The 16,373-nt window shown below is 45.3% G+C and overlaps 1 protein-coding gene across 2 annotated transcripts in view; it reads left to right on the top strand.

Moving 5' to 3' along the window:
- Positions 1 to 15,556, top strand: part of usp24 (ubiquitin specific peptidase 24) — a 30,583-nt gene extending 15,027 nt beyond the window's left edge. For both annotated transcript variants that reach the window (XM_084355518.1, XM_084355517.1), the window contains exons 28-66: positions 70 to 155; positions 322 to 430; positions 553 to 699; positions 807 to 904; positions 1,077 to 1,172; positions 1,261 to 1,483; positions 1,590 to 1,752; positions 1,977 to 2,138; positions 2,328 to 2,398; positions 2,508 to 2,668; positions 2,752 to 2,813; positions 2,956 to 3,147; positions 3,264 to 3,378; positions 3,464 to 3,608; positions 3,700 to 3,819; positions 3,930 to 4,055; positions 4,167 to 4,265; positions 4,381 to 4,463; positions 4,559 to 4,700; positions 4,785 to 4,904; positions 5,152 to 5,366; positions 6,197 to 6,321; positions 6,414 to 6,555; positions 6,711 to 6,861; positions 6,962 to 7,057; positions 7,322 to 7,425; positions 7,516 to 7,629; positions 9,468 to 9,675; positions 9,785 to 9,874; positions 10,141 to 10,243; positions 10,346 to 10,464; positions 10,614 to 10,727; positions 10,839 to 10,904; positions 10,997 to 11,063; positions 11,201 to 11,279; positions 11,371 to 11,446; positions 12,054 to 12,140; positions 12,246 to 12,356; positions 12,770 to 15,556. In XM_084355518.1, coding sequence (XP_084211644.1) covers positions 70 to 155; positions 322 to 430; positions 553 to 699; positions 807 to 904; positions 1,077 to 1,172; positions 1,261 to 1,483; positions 1,590 to 1,752; positions 1,977 to 2,138; positions 2,328 to 2,398; positions 2,508 to 2,668; positions 2,752 to 2,813; positions 2,956 to 3,147; positions 3,264 to 3,378; positions 3,464 to 3,608; positions 3,700 to 3,819; positions 3,930 to 4,055; positions 4,167 to 4,265; positions 4,381 to 4,463; positions 4,559 to 4,700; positions 4,785 to 4,904; positions 5,152 to 5,366; positions 6,197 to 6,321; positions 6,414 to 6,555; positions 6,711 to 6,861; positions 6,962 to 7,057; positions 7,322 to 7,425; positions 7,516 to 7,629; positions 9,468 to 9,675; positions 9,785 to 9,874; positions 10,141 to 10,243; positions 10,346 to 10,464; positions 10,614 to 10,727; positions 10,839 to 10,904; positions 10,997 to 11,063; positions 11,201 to 11,279; positions 11,371 to 11,446; positions 12,054 to 12,140; positions 12,246 to 12,356; positions 12,770 to 12,832 — 4,650 coding nt within the window. In that variant the 3' untranslated portion in view covers positions 12,833 to 15,556. The remainder of the gene's footprint in view (positions 1 to 69; positions 156 to 321; positions 431 to 552; positions 700 to 806; positions 905 to 1,076; positions 1,173 to 1,260; positions 1,484 to 1,589; positions 1,753 to 1,976; positions 2,139 to 2,327; positions 2,399 to 2,507; positions 2,669 to 2,751; positions 2,814 to 2,955; positions 3,148 to 3,263; positions 3,379 to 3,463; positions 3,609 to 3,699; positions 3,820 to 3,929; positions 4,056 to 4,166; positions 4,266 to 4,380; positions 4,464 to 4,558; positions 4,701 to 4,784; positions 4,905 to 5,151; positions 5,367 to 6,196; positions 6,322 to 6,413; positions 6,556 to 6,710; positions 6,862 to 6,961; positions 7,058 to 7,321; positions 7,426 to 7,515; positions 7,630 to 9,467; positions 9,676 to 9,784; positions 9,875 to 10,140; positions 10,244 to 10,345; positions 10,465 to 10,613; positions 10,728 to 10,838; positions 10,905 to 10,996; positions 11,064 to 11,200; positions 11,280 to 11,370; positions 11,447 to 12,053; positions 12,141 to 12,245; positions 12,357 to 12,769) is intronic.
- Positions 15,557 to 16,373: the final 817 nt, after the last annotated feature.

The raw sequence follows: 16,373 nt of genomic DNA, 5'->3' as shown, positions 1-16,373 counted from the left end.
ACGCAGCTGTTGACACACTCCAGCTTTGATCAAATCTGACGGGCTGTGTTCATGTTTTTCCGTCTCCAGGAGAAGTCCCTGCCAGGTGTGGTGATGGCATTGGTGTGTAATGTGTTTGAGATGCTTTACCAGCTGGCTAACTTAGACGAATCCAGGTAAGTACATCTTATTGACAGCAACAGAGAAAGAACTGTATATTATTAAGATACACAGTTGATATACATGCTACACAGCGCTTGTGTTGACAAAAATACTTCATAATACATTTTCAGCTGGTTAAGGTCAACTGTAACACGTTTTCTTTTTCTTTGTCATCTCCAGGATCACGCTTCGTGTGAGGAAGCTGCTGCTGCTCATTCCAACAGATCCAGAGGTGCAGGATGCTCTCGACAACTTTGTTCCCAAAGAATCCAGTGTGTGGAGCCACCAGGTACATCAGACTGCCACGGCTGAATGTTAAAGCTCTCGGTTCTCTACCTTGATGTTGTAATAAGTCTCCCCTCTCCTGCATCTATTTTTTTTCTAAACTCTCTTTGTGTCTTTTTTCTGCAGAAGACACTGTTCCAGGGGACGGGCTCTCGTTCTCCATCCATGGCCTCAAAGCAGCAGCACCAGCCCAGTGCAGCGTCCATCTTGGAGTCCCTCTTCAGATCCTCGGCCCCAGGCATGTCCACCTTTAGAGTGCTGTACAACCTGGAGGTACGTCCACGTGCACATCATCATCCAATATTTAACACCTATTCTCAAACTTGAAACTTGACGACTTTGACATCTGCTTTCTTCCTCGTTCTCTCTCTGCGCGTTAGGTTTTAAGTTCAAAGCTCATGCCCACATCGGATGATGAAATGGCCAAAACCAGCAGCAAGTCCTTCTGTGAGAACTTCCTTAAAGCAGGAGGCCTCAGGTAACAGAGAGAACAAACCTGTTGAAGAAAAGAGGATTAACTGTCTGCTGTTTGCTTCAACTTGTCAATTTGCATCACGTACTGGAGCACAATTGCCCCAAAGTATATGCTTTTATACAAAACGGCTCACAGTTCGTCCTGACTGTTGTCTTTCTCTGTGTTTCCTCTGCAGTCTGGTGGTGAATGTCATGCAGAGAGACTCCATCCCATCAGAGGTCGACTATGAGACCAGACAAGGAGTCTACTCAATCTGTCTCCAGTTGGCCAGGTGCAAACACACGCACACACACACACACACACACTCTGGGCTCCGTACCATGTTAGACTTCATACTTAATTAATCTTTTTTTCCCCAGGTTTCTTCTGGTTGGCCAAAGCATGCCTGCGGCGCTGGATGATGACGTCATCAGGGATGGCGACTCGCTGTCATCTCGTCCTTTTCGAAACGCAGGACGGGCCGGGCGGCAGCTGTCTCTCTGTGGGACTCCAGAGAAGTCCTCCTACAGGCAGATGTCTCTGTCTGAGCGCTCCTCCATCAGAGTCGAGGAGATCATTCCTGCTGCTCGTGTTGCTATTCAGGTAATCGGAACAAATACACTTTCCCTTCCTGTATCGAGCTGAACAAATATAGCGTTCGTTCAGCACATAGATTGATCTTGTGATCAATTTCTCTGTCTCTTTCTAGACCATGGAGGTGGGTGACTTCACCTCTACTGTGGCCTGTTTCATGCGCCTGACCTGGGCAGCTGCAGCGGGCCGACTTGATCTGGTTGGCAGCCCACAGCCAATCAGAGAGACCCACAGCTCCGTTTTGGCGCCGGGAGTCCGCACTAGAGTCAGCAGCACAGGTAAAACAGAAAATTCACTTTCGTTTCATACAGGTGCATTCCTATGGTCCACAAGGTGCTTAAGCTGAGAACTGGTAGCAGTCAGCAGGTGTGGTAACTATCCTGTTCAACTTCATTCCTGATTCGTGCCATTTGTTGTCAACAGCTCATGATCAAAGCATTTCCATTGCCACAAACAAAAGCGAAAAGAAATGAAAGACAAATGTCTTGTGTTTGTTTTGCAGGAAGTAACTGCAGCTCCAGCAGCGAGGGCGAGACGACGCCAACAGCGCTGCATGCAGGAATATGCGTCCGACAGCAGAGTGTGTCTATCAAAGATACCATCATCGCCCGCGAGGCTCTGTCCCTGCTGGTTACCTGTCTGCAGCTACGCTGTCAGCAGCTATGTAAGGAGGACAAACACAATACAAACATGATGATTACTGTATATTTTCATTAGTCTGGCATGATGTAATAGATTAAGTTTTTCAGTATGTAGGTTGCATAACTGCAGTTTTTGCCAGACCTTTATGATCCATTAGAGTATTTTTATGCACATTTTGAAACGCAGCTAATGAAACTAAAACTCTCTCCAGGTTCTTTTTACAACCTTCCCGCCGTCAATGATTTCATCATCGATATTCTGCTGGGATCTCCCAGCGGAGAGGTAAACAACACCTTTTTTTTCTTTTGTTTAGTAGACAGCACCAAAGAAATGTATCCCAAACATAGCAGAGTGTGTTTATCCTTGTGGTCTCCGTCCCGTCCTCTTACAGATCCGTCGTGTAGCTTGTGATCAGCTCTACACTCTGAGCCAGTCGGACACTTCGGCCTTCCCTGACATCCAGAAACCCAACTTGTTCCTCCTCCAAGTAGTTCTCACTGCTCAGCTGCCACTATGGAGTCCAACGTCTGTCATGAGAGGGGTCAACCAGAGGTAATTTAGCATGAAGCACTCCAGATATACATGACTGAAGCTTTAGTAGGCACTCTCGTGTTGATGTTGCTTTTTCTTCTCAGGTTGTTGTCTCAATGCACTGAGTACTTTGACCTGAGATGTCAGCTTCTGGATGACCTAACAAGTAAGCAGATAAATTCCCTTTTCAGTCACTTTGCTCAATCCTTGGATATAAATCGATGTAATAGAGACATTATAGCCTTTTGTTTCAGCAATTAAAGCTCAGTGTTTCCCTCCACCTTATATTCTCTTTCCACCTCCTTCAGCTTCAGAGATGGAGGTGATAAAAGTGAGCGCAGCCACCATGCTTGAGGACGAGATCTCTTGGCTTGACAACTTTGAGCCCAGTTGGAGCTCTGAGATGGAGACCAGCGAGGCAGACAACATCCTCCTGGCAGGACACCTCCGCCTCATCAAGACCTTGCTGTCACTGTGTGGCAGTGAGAAGGAACATCTCGGTGAGCACAAGCAAAGAACCACGCACACATGACTGAAACTGTTGGACACCATTTTGAAGGCTGTTAAGTTGAGAACAACAATATGTAATGTGACGACGTGTAACTCTTGTCTTCAGGTCCTTCTCTGATCCAGCAGCTGTTGGATGACTTCCTGTTTCGAGCCTCGCGCATCATCATCAACAGTTCAAACCCCACACCCTCCCCAGCCCCCAGCCATGACTTCCACCCCAAGTACGGCATATTAATTCTTTTTAACCATTTTTAACAAACCACCCCGAAACCACTTTATTAATCTTATGTCGTCTTTATCGGTCAGATGCAGCACAGCCAGCAGCAGGCTGGCAGCCTACGAGGTGCTGGTGATGCTGGCAGACAGCTCCCTGTCAAACCTCCGACTCATCACCAGAGAGCTCATGTCCATGCACCACCAGTCCGATCCCTCCCTCTGCAAGGAGTTCGATGTAAGACGCTGGTTAACATAACATTTCTTACAATGATTATTAAAATAATTATGTTTATAGCCTTGTAGCTAACTCTCTGCGTCTCTCTCAGTATCTGCCCCCCGTAGAAAGCCGCTCAGTCTCAGGTTTCGTTGGGTTGAAGAACGGCGGCGCCACATGTTACATGAATGCTGTGTTTCAGCAGCTCTACATGCAGCCTGGCCTGCCAGAGGTAGCACATGTTTGCTGCGTGCTGTTTACCTTCTGTAGTCACCAGAGGGCATCTGCTCTGTGAGTCCAGACCGAGTTTCACACACTCATTATTTATGTTTGGTTTTGAAGGCTTTCCTGTCCATTGAGGATGACACCGATCAGCCAGAGGAGAGCGTCTTCTACCAGGTCCAGTCTTTGTTTGGTCACCTGATGGAGAGCAAGCTGCAGTACTACGTACCTGAGAACTTCTGGAAGGTAACAGACCGTTTACCTCACTGAGAAAACCGAGCAGAGTGCTGATGATTCAGTATGCTGTGAATTCAGTTTATGACCTATTTCACACATGCAAATTTGTGTCTCTTGCAGATATTCAAGATGTGGAACAAGGAGTTGTATGTGAGAGAACAACAGGATGCATATGAGTTCTTCACCAGCCTGGTGGACCAGCTTGATGAACATCTCAAGGTAAAACTCAAACTCACAATAACGCATCAATTTTAAAGAACAGCCCCAGCTAAGTAATATAAAACCTCATTAGTTGTAATGACATGATTAATGATGAAACTCCTTTTTCTTCCAGAAAATGGGTCGAGAACAGATCTTCAAAAACACATTTCAGGGAATCTTTTCCGACCAGAAGATTTGTAAAGACTGCCCTCACCGGTATGCAACAAGCGTTGTTTTTCCTCAAACTTCAAGTTATTTTTTATTTTCAGAAAACATCACAGATGATGACCTTTTGACCTTTCATTATACAGGTACGAGCGTGAAGAAACATTCATGGCTCTGAACCTCGGAGTGACATCTTGTCAGAGTTTAGAGATCTCATTGGACCAGTTTGTAAGAGGAGAGGTGCTCGAGGGCAGCAACGCCTACTACTGTGAGAAATGCAAGGAGAAGGTGCGTATAGTACTACGCCTGCTTATATTCTATCACGCTGGTATCATGTGTACTTACAGTGTTTACATGTGTTCACCTGCACAGAGAACCACAGTGAAGAGGACATGCATCAAATCCCTGCCCAGCGTTCTCTGCATCCACCTCATGCGCTTCGGCTTCGACTGGGAAAGCGGACGCTCCATCAAATATGATGAACAAATACGGGTACGAAGTCTTTCTAATCCCAAAATCACACATCTACAAAGTTGTATTTGGGCCATTGTCAGTCAAAAATATAAATAAATAGACAAAAGATAATATTCAGAGAAGAATTTCCAAGAATAAAGTTGTACATTTAGGAGAAAAAACGTAAATATCTCCATTTAGGAGAATACACTTTCCTGTCTCACATTACCTCAAATCCCAGAAATGTACATATGATTGATATGAATTCTGTGTTATTGGTGCACAGTTCCCCTGGGTGCTGAACATGGAGCCCTACACCGTCTCTGGAATGGCTCGTCAAGACTGCAGCGGAGAGGGCGGCGAGGGGCGAGGCGATGGCACCTCAGGAGGGTCGCCCAGGAAGAAAGTCACGATCTCTGAGAACTACGAGCTCGTGGGAGTTGTTGTCCACAGCGGTCAGGCTCATGCTGGACACTATTACTCCTTCATTAAAGATAGACGGTAAGTTCCTCCTCCCTTCGCTCATTTAAAGGGCTAATCTCTGGAAATCAAATACATTTATGTTTTAATGTGATTCCCAGAGCGACGTGCTGCTCTCTGATCGAATTTTCCAGCTCCTGTTCCTACTTTACATAAGAAGCACGTAACCTGTGATTAGTGGAGCTCGATAAGCTGTTGCTTTAGCTTTTCCTGGCAGATTTTAGATGACCTCCTTGGGGCACATGAATGCAGCATCAGGCTTTGTGTGGGCTGTCCTGGTTTAGTTTGTAAGCATCTCCAGATGTCTGGCTCTGGAAGGCAGGAATGCTCACTGAAGAAGTGGAATGTAAAGAGACCACAGGAGCTAATATCTGGCACCATTTTCTCGCTCACTCGCTTGTTCCTATCCCCACTGAAGACTACAACAAAGAAAGTTTGTTTTTAGGACGTCGATCTTTCTCCAGGGAGTTAGACACATTTTGGAGCTGCTAAGAAGTTAGTTTTTCTCTGTCAGTAAGAGATCTGTGATCTGATGTGTAGAGAAGTCACCGGACAGGCTGGGTGGCATCCAGATGGTTCACCCTGTTGTGGTGACAAACCTGTCCAACAGTGAGTTGACCAGTATGTTATCTTCAACTGTAAACTGTTTAGTAAAGCAAAATGTCTAAATCTTGTTAGGGAGATGACTCTGCTTCAGCCCCACCTTAAACTGAGTCAGAACAGTGTGCACATGTTTTATTATGGATGCCTTTTTTGGTATTGTTGAGTTTTTTTTGTATATGATCCAAGCATGTGCTGAGTTTTGATGCACCTGTATCTAATCGTATGTCCTCCCATCCTTTGTCTCTTAGTGGTAGTGCCCGCGGACGTTGGTACAAGTTCAACGACAACGTGGTGGAGGAGTTCGACATGAACGATGAAACCCTGGAGTACGAGTGCTTTGGTGGAGAGTACCGCCCCAAAGTTTACGACCAATGTAAGTGACACACGATTGCCAAACATTAAAGTATGTAAATCTCAACCCGCTGAACACGTTGTTAACTTTAATGTTCACGTGTGTCCGTGCAGCCAACCCATACCCTGATGTGCGGAGGAGGTACTGGAACGCCTACATGTTGTTCTATCAGAAGATCAGTGACCAGAACTCACCCGTCCTGCCCAAAAAGAGCAGAGTCAGCATCATGAGGCAAGAGGCTGAGGACCTTACGCTGTAAGTGAACCTCCCACTATATACACATTCTCTTTATGTCATTAATAATGTAGCATTATATTCATGGAGGAAATGGTTATTGATTTATACATGAAAAGCTGTCGCAGTGTTTAGGATCAGCTGATCATCATCTATCCTGTGTCTATGATTCGCAGGTCCGCCCCGTCCTCTCCTGATGTCTCACCGCAGTCCTCTCCCCGCCCCCCCAGGGCCAACAACGACCGCCTCACCCTCCTCACCCGTCTGGTCCGCAAGGGTGAGAAGAAGGGCCTGTTTGTAGAGAAGATGCCTGCCAGCATCTATCAGGTAAAGTGGCGTCAAGCTGCCTGACTGGAAGAACATGTGTTCTGTTAGTAATGCAGGAAGAACCAGGTTCATCTGACCTCTCTGTTTGTGTTTTGTGTAGATGGTGAGAGATGAGAATCTCAAGTTCATGAGGAACAGAGACGTCTACAACAGCGACTACTTCAACTTTTCCCTCTCGCTGGCCTCTGTCAATGCAGTATGTGCTTCCATATTTCTCAATTTTCAGGAAGAAAATATTCTTGTCAAATTTGCATGTTATCTATTTATCTACTTCCCTTTTTGTGCAGTGCTTTTTTTAATTAGATACAACCAGAATCACAGTTGTGACTTGTACTGCTTTGCTACAAATCATAAAACTGTGTAATTAAAACCCCAATAAATCACACTGAAGGCCCATACAGTACACATGTCAGTGATGAGTCTTGTGGCTTCCAGATAAAGATGTTCATGTGTGTTACAGACAAAGCTGAAACATCCAGACTACCAACCAATGGCCAAAGAGAGCCTTCAGCTGGCTGTTCACTTCCTCTTTCACACCTACCTGCACACCAAAAAGAAACTCAGGTACGTCCTTGCATACATCCACCCCCGCGAATAATGAACATCTCTGATAAGCAGCAGTGTTTACCTGTACTCATGTGTAACCTGCTGCAGGGTGGACACAGAGGAGTGGATGGCCACAGTGGAGGTGTTGCTGACGAAGAGCTGTGAAGCGTGCCAGTGGATGGTGCAGTACCTGGTCGGACCGGAGGGACGAGAGATCACCAGGTCAGGGCTCGTCTGCCAGCTGTTGAACCCACAGATCTGTTACATGTGTACAACACGTCTGTCCACCTGCTCCACAAGTGTTTTTAAAAAGCGTAGGCGTCTCTAAAAGACGGCGCGCTGAGAACTACATTTTCCTCACTAACACACCATCACTTTATCTACCTATCACATCCCTTTGTGCAGTCCCTGAAACATCAAGCGTGGTTATACTGTATGTCTGTAGGGGCCTTGGCCTGGGTTTAATCACTGCAGCACTTTTGTAGCTGTCCTAGTGATATGTGATACAGACTTGGCAGCTCGCAAGCATTGCTCCCTCATTCCAATCAATGCAGACTGAACTCTGTGACCGGGTCAAGTCTTTCCACCCTGGTTCTGCTGCTGCAGCCACTAAAGCTTCACTCACTCACACTCTTGTTTACTTTGTATACTCGAGCTTTGTATATAACTGTCATGCAGATCTCTACAGTCGGGACGAAGGATTTTTCATATTGACTAGTAGTTGTCAGATGAACACATCTGCGCATTTCTAATATTGACCTAATTATTGAAATATAACATTTTTGGGCAATGGACGAAGCGAGCCAGCTGTTTATGACAACGCCAACAGCAAAAGCGAGATGTTAATGATTTTGAATTTAATGAAACAACCAGCAAGGAGACTGAATATTTTGTTTGAACAGAGTATAACATTGTGTCTTGTTCAAAACGTAGGAATAAATAACTTCCAACTTCTCAGAAAACAAATCTTAATCATCACGATGAACCATGTACTTGCTACAAACTAAACCCTTGACATGGAGTGTCATGGCTGCCTGATGTTGTTGAGTTGCTCAGATTGTTTATTTCACCATTTCTCCTTGATTTATGTGCTTCTGCTGTGGTTGAGCAGGCTACGTGGTTAAATAACTTCATTAATTGTTTGTTTTAAGTGCGTTTCGGTAATATTTGTACTGTTGATCCCGAGTTTGCACCGGGTGTTTTATTTTGAAAATTGGCCAGATGCAACATGCTGTTCCGCTGTCTGACTTCCTGTCTGGCTCGATTGACTCTGTGCAGATTGATGCAGCTGCAGTCTGCTTCAATCAAAAATAAGACTGGGGGTGTTTTCCCCACAGAGACGCTCCTGGGACGCTGCTGAAACATGCGCTGGTGCAACCGGTGGACACAGAGAGGCCTGGTGCAATCCGGGGGTCACTCCTGTGCCGCTTCATGCCTATTTTCCCAACATGAACCTTATCAGAGTCATGTTGTGGGGCGCTGTAAAGGCTTGCATGTACTTTGCCTGTTCTGCGGACATACAAGTACCGAGCATGCAGATCAGCAGTCGTTTCCTTTTATACTACAGTGAGGTCCCGTGTCAGTCTGGTATGACAGCGGGGAACATTTCCTTATGTCAAATTGCCCTTTGTTGCTGAATGACTGGATGCTGATCAGTAAGGAATGTAAACTCCTAGAGCCAGAGGATAATTTTCCTAAAGTGCGTGTGTGTTTTCCAGAAAGGTGTTGCCTTTCACGACTATGTGTTAGGCATGGGGTGATTGTGTCATCCTCAGAAATGATTGGTTGTTGAACATCAGACATCAGTACACGCCGGCCCCCTTTACATACCACACACCCCTTCCCACAAAAAAGAGATGCACTCGCTGCACTCAGCTGTGTGTCTCAAGGCCAAAGACACCAGCTCAAGTTTAGTCTCTCACACAAACAGTGTTTTCAACTGCTCCTCGTGTTTTTCAGGATGTTTGCACATCATTATCACACGTTAAATTCAAACTGCCATTTCCTTCTGCTCATCATTTTAAAGACTGATATTGATTTTGACCGTATGTCTTCCTCAGAGTTTGTCTGTTGGAGTGCAGCGTGAGGGAGGTGAGGGTGGTGGTCGCATCCATCCTTGAGAAGACTCTGGAGAGCGCGCTTCACTTTGGAGACCCAGGATTGGACAACCTGACGGACGCCCTGCTTTCCTTATTGGACAAAGACGTTCCCGAGAATGTGAAAAACTGTGGCCAGTACTTCGGCCTCTTCAGCAACTTCGCTCAGAGGGTAATAAACCGTCAACAAATAAGTAGTGTTAGTGTTCAACTTCCAAACATGAATTAAAATGACTGTTGGATGGTTTTCTCAGTGTTTTGTCTTCTCTTCTCTCTTTCAGGGTTGCGGTCCGTGCCAGTTGTTGTTGAAACACTCAGCTTATCGCCGGATGCTCATCTTCCTGTTGGGACCCAATAGGCAAAACAACCAGGTAGAACTGCATAATATACTGTGTGTAATAGTACAGTATGAATTGGTTCACAACACAGCGATGCTTTCACTTTCACGCTTACACGTTTTCATCCAGAACCTCAAGACTTTAGTGTTTTTATCTGTGCTCTCATAAATCGGTTAAAATGTGAATGTAGTTTTGAATTGTTCATTGTTTTAAGATGTTGATTTAAGACTCAAAAATGACAAATATAAAGCTTTGATTGCCCACAACAGTACTCATTGTTTCTCTGTGTGTCTCTACAGAACCGGCGGTGGAGTCCAGCTCAGGCGCGAGAGTTCCTTCACCTCCACAGCACCCTGGCCCTCATCACTCTACACTCTGACCTCAACTCTCAGCGGACGCAGGGTGAGACACTTGAATCAAGTCCAGAGGCTCGCAGGGCTGATGTTTTTGTAGGAACCGGCTCTAACTCCGGTGCATTTATTCCTCACATGTTGTCCTGTGCAGCTCCAGGAGTGTTTAAACTGCGTGTGAGCGGCGTCCCGTCCTCCACCCCGCTCCTCCTCCTCCACGCAGACATCCTGGCCTCACTCTTCACTCCAGAGGGACAGCCTTACCTTCTAGAGGTAACATCCAAAGAAACAACTCTCATGCCTGACTTCAGTCATTCTTATCATAAAGAATACACAGTTGTTTGTTTTTTTTTAAGCCATGGTCTATTTATCAGGGCCTCGCTGACTGATGTTCTCTCTTTGTCACTGTGAATATCCACCAGGTGATGTTTGCCATGCGTGAGTTGTCAGGTCCTCTGTCTATCCTGATAGAGATGGTGACCTACACTTCGTACTGTAACGAGCCCTTCTCCCTGGGCGTGCTGCAGCTGCTCAAGGTAAAAAAAACAAAAAACAAAAACAAAAGCCTCCATGACCTCAGAGAGACAGCTGTCAGAGCTGTCAGAGACATTCAGTAAATGATTTTAAACTCTTCTGAACCCTCGTAGACCCAGCTGGAGACGGCTCCACCTCATGAACTGAAGAACATATTCCAGATGCTGCAGGAGCTCCTAGTGAGTGACAGACATAAGTTAACCCTGTGACCCTTCACCTAATGATCCATCATGATCAGTTTGCTAACAGCAGTTTAATCTTTTTGCATCAGGTGATGGAAGATCCTCTGCAAGCCCAGAGACTCAAGTATGCTTTTGAGTCAGAGAAAGGCCTTTTGGGTATGTAGTTTCTGTTTACATCTATTGTTGGCAGACTGCCGCACCACTTGGCAACATTATCACCTTTTGTGTTTGTTTGTTTTTTTATTAAATTGATTTATTGAATGTATAAAAACACGAGTGCTGTCTTTTCTCAGCTTTGATGCACCAGAGCAACAACGTGGACAGCAGACGCTGCTACCAGTGTGTGAAGTTCCTGGTCACATTGGCCCAGAAGTGAGTACATCTAAGAGTCACATGTCAGAGTTTTCCAGGAGTAGTAATTCTCCTATATGTACTTCATTGTTCCTTTTATTTTCCCCACCAGGTGTGCTCCAGCCAAGGATTACTTCAAGGACTTGTCTGGTCACTGGAGCTGGGCAGTACAGTGGCTACAAAAGAAGGCAAGCTTATAAAATACAACTGGAAAAATCAGAGGAATATGTTTAATTTTTCAGTATTTTGACTGTATCAGAGATCGACAGTAGGTAGCCGACAGGGTACAAGGGGAGAGAGAGATCAGGGATGATGTGAAACAAAGATCCTCGGGGGAATCAAACCAGGGATGTTGCAGTTATGTCGTCAGTGCTTTAAATCTCTAGACCAGTGGTTCCCAATCCAAACCCTTTTTGATCTAATGTTCCTCCACAGCCCCGTGTAGATGAACTCTGTCACACCTTTAGCTAATTATTTCTGCAGACTTTTAGCTATTTCAACTAATCACACATGACTTTTAGCTAACCATTTATATAGGACTTAGTTAACCATTTCAACTGTTTATGTAGCCTCATACTTTCATGCCATCTTAGTCACAAAAGGCAGCGTTCAGGTGTTATCGCTGCCTTTTTTTCTTTAAATTAGTTGACTTACTCCACAATCTTTACGCTAACCCCCAAGTAACTGCAGAGTGGTCGACCAATATGGCTTTTTCGGAGCCGATAGCAATTGTTAGAAATCAAGGAGACTGAAAACTGATATATCATCGCATCATTCGCCTCTCTCACCCCTCAGATGACAGAACACTACTGGACACCACAGAGCAACGTCTCCAATGAAACCTCCACCAACAAAACCTTCCAGCGTACTATCTCTGCACAGGTACACACACAAACACACGCTGTCACCGGCACTTGATGTTTATTGTTTCTTCCCTGCTCTTAAGTGGCTCACTGTACGTTTCATTGTCTGTGTCAAACCCTGCAGGACACCTTGGCCTACGCCACAGCGTTGTTAAACGAGAAGGAGCAGTCTGGCAGCAGTAACGGTTCAGACGGAAGCCCAGCAAATGAAAACGCCGACCGCAGCCTCCGACAGGTAGCCATCAGCCGCAGCGGTCGCTAACTGCTCGGCACAGCGGGCTTCTTACATGACTCACTGCAGCGCAGCAGCTCGTGCTCGGTTCACGCAGCCAAAAAAAGAGAAGAATGGAACAAAAATGGAACATCTCACTGGCTTCTGTCAAACGCTGTGAAGGCAGTTTGTTGCCTCCCACGGTTGTTATTAGCGGTGGATTTGAAGCGGCTTCATTCTTCTCTGACTCCCGCTGTGGCTGACGGGATGCCCACACAACACAGGGGTGTCAGACACAAATAGACGCTGATGTGTTGTATAGAAATTAACATCCTGCTGTCACTGCGGAGCTCGTTGATATCTAACCACTCATATATCTAAACACCACATTTCTTTCATCTCTTCTCTTAAACGTAAACACCTTGTCTCTCTCCCAGGGGTCGGAGTCTCCCATGATGCTCGGCGATTCGAAGAGCGATCTAGAAGATGTAGACCCGTAGCTCCTCCAACCAGCAGGATCCCTCCGAAGGAGCGGCGGCACAGCACCGGGCAGCCAATTGAAAGGGCTGCACTTTGCCTCTGATTGGTCCGGACATTTAGGACTCCACAACAAGCCAATCAGAACACTTATTCTCTTGGTCGCTACGGCAACAAAGGAGCTATGAATAAATCATAAATTACTTCCTTTCAGAGCAGCCAAGGCGATGATGGAGATGCATTATCATTAAGGGCAGCAGAGTTGATTACAGTGGGAAGTGCAGAAACCTTCCACAATCACGGATGACTTCAGTTTATCCTTTTATTCATTCATTCACTCAGAATGACAGCAAGGTGGAGGATGGGTTCGGGTTGTGTTTTAACAATTTTCTGCTCATGTTTGCCAATGTATCTACATGAATTACATTCATATTGTAAAGATTTGTTCCATAGATGTAATTTCCAGTGTAAGATAATATTTTAAAGTCTCCTGTGCTCTTCTCCACAGCCATGCAAAACTGCGAGAGGTCACGCTGGCTCGCTCTAGAGGAACTTACAGACATCAGGTGCACTTGTACAGGAACACCTCCACACACGAGCACTTGGGAGGGGGTGGGGTTAAGTATGCACTTTATAGTCCAGCCCAGTCTATTGTGACGTACAGCAGCACTGGTCAGTTCCTCTAGAGCCTCCTGGCGAGCGTGGCCTCGTCTTCTTTTGCTTTTAACAACCTGTATTTTTCAGTGCCACTTATGCAGACACATGGAAGCCCTAATAGCAAAGCCACTCTGCCTGTGACTTAACCTTTTTCACCCTGGTGACGCAGCACAGGGCAGGCCCTGTCCTAGAAACAGGACAAGACCCGGCCCTCGAGCCGATCCGAAAACAAGCAGTGCCATGGTCAGCATTCTCCCTCTACTTCTTCTTCTTCTTCTTCTTCTTGCTGTCAGGCAGCCATCATGTGCTGGATTTTTATTCATTTCATCGCTGTCTTTTTATTTTCTTTGCCACTTTTCTTTGACTCTGGATGGATTGACTATTGGAGAGGATGTTTAGGGACTCAAGCCTTATGCAAGAAAAAGCTGATCTGGAAGCGCATCGATCAGTCATGGTGGGCCGTCAGTGCCGACTGAAGGGGAGCTCAGGAGCATGTTTTATTTTTAGGTGCCAAGGTTACACACACACACACACACACACACACACACACACACACACACACACTCGAACACACAAAGAATAATACACTATGATAGAACTTGTGAAGAACATGCAAACGTGTGTCACTCATTCACTTTGCTCATCAACACAAAGAACAGTTACCTGTTACCTCTGCTTTATCAGGTTTGATTTTGTTTCTGTTTTTTCTGTTTTGCTTTTTGCTTTTGTCTAGCTTTGTAAACACACACAGAGGAGCTAAACCCAAATGTAGCTCTAGTTTCATGCGAGAACGGCGCGCATCCATCGTCCCTAACCCCCCCCCCCCCCCCAATCATCGGGAGACTTGAAGTGCCTTAACCTCCCGATCCCCCTCCTCCCCCTCTCATCCCACCCCAGACGCTCCCATCTCTGAGGGTGCGTTAAAGGTCTGCTCCACCTCTCCTGACCGTGACACCGAACCGGCGTCTCCTGTGGTCAAGTAGTCTTCGCTGTAGGAGTGCAACAGGGCTTCTTCATCCCCATTAGACTTCAGATAATACAGGGAAAATGTCCTCTGTGTGTTGTGACAAAGGATTGTTGGAATGTATCTGTTGGTTGTTGATTCTGTGTGTATGGGGGAGGGTGGGGGTGTACGTTTTTAACCCTTATAAAACAGGGTGTAGGGGACAGGACAGGGTTTTGGTCATGGTTAAAAAAAAAATGCTGCTTCTTTTCACTCCGCGCTCAAGCGGAGACACTTTGTAGATACTGATTTACGCTAGATAGTTTTAAGGGAGCCACACTTTCACTCAGACGTTCTGAAGACATGAGCCTCAACTAGCTTAGCAGATTAGCTCTCAGCTTTAACAGGTTAATGTTTACAGTGTGAGGACCTACGAAGCGATCATGCAAAATGGTTTTTCTGACGGGGAGTTGACATGTGATCGATCCACTGAGGCTCCTTCAAAGCCTGAGTGGAGGGAAGACACTGTTTTAGCCCTTCCACCCACCAACACACACACACACACACACTCACACACCCTCACCCAGCCCATTTTCCTCTCTCTCTCTCACTTGATGTGAATGTCACGTCGTGCTCTCCGGCACGTTTGCATGTGTGGCAGTAAGTGGTGGTGAAGTTTGTCTTTTCTGTGTGACGGAGGGAAGAAAAACAGCCCCCTGTGTTGTTTGCTGTGTAATTTGGTCATTAGCACTTACTGTCACAAACATACGCCCCCCCCTCTTCTCTGTGGCTGGTATCTGATGGAGCTGCATGCAGTCTGTGCCAAGCGATACACGAACCTGGAAAACACGAGTCGCATTCAGCCAAGAGTCTCTCCTAGGTCTGCCCCCACTGCTACATCACCACAACTACTAAAGAAAAAGAGAAAAAAAAAATCAGAACAATCTTTTGTTTTAATCCTGGGATGCAGGGAGGGATGGGTAAGAGCGTGGGTAGGGATTGGCATCTGTACGGGTTTTTACTGTCATTTTGAAAATTCACTTCTGCCATCGCAGGATTCTGTAATGCATGTTAAAACTCAGTTTTAATTTGTACATCAGAGTTTGATTAAGGGGAAATTTGATATAAAATAAACTGGAATGCACAACCTTTTGTAAACATGGTTTTTTTATGTACGTGTACTTATTGTCAAATGATTTTCTACTTTATTCCAGGACAGGACCTTACAAAATAAGAGCCCAATTGTTTGGGCTGTGGTGAATATTCAAGAGTAAAACGTTCTGATATTGATATATCAGCAGATCAGTGAGTACATCCACTAAACTACTGTACTTAAGTACAATTTTGAGGTGCTGTACATGAGTATTTCCATTTCCTGCTATTTTATACTTCCACTCAAATATTGTACTTTTGACTCACTACAAACTGTAGTTACTAGTTACTAGCACATTTGAAATTAATGTATTTTATCGACAGTGGAACAGAAAAGCAGACTGATTCTGATAATGAGATAAATGATCGTTATTGGATCCAGTCATCAGTCGACTCATAGTATGAGTAATATCTTTACTTTTGCTCAAGTATGACTTTTGGGTACTTTAAACAACGCTGCAGCCGACATACAGACATTTGTTGCAGTTGTCCCGCAAATGTGGTTCTCAAACACCTGTGACAAAGATGTGTACTAATGGAGGCAGGATGCAAATTATGGAAATTAGATAACTATAATTTACCCTAAGCATCTTTTTCTGCATTATAATCTCGGAAAAGTTTTCATATTGGCACATATTGGACACCATATATGCTGCGATACATCAGTTTCATCCAGTAATAGGCAGTGTCAAAAAATCACTCTAAGTGGTTGAACACTAACAGTAGCTAACAGGGTGTCAAATAATTTTTGTTTTTATGTTTGAAATACGTATATTGAAATACGTCCCTTCAGATTGACACTGTCCATCATT

The sequence above is a fragment of the Pagrus pagrus genome (assembly GCF_965226575.1).
Source record: "Pagrus pagrus genome assembly, chromosome: 6".
NCBI classification, from domain to species: Eukaryota; Metazoa; Chordata; class Actinopteri; order Spariformes; family Sparidae; genus Pagrus; species Pagrus pagrus.
This window is presented reverse-complemented; position numbering and strand designations above follow the sequence as displayed.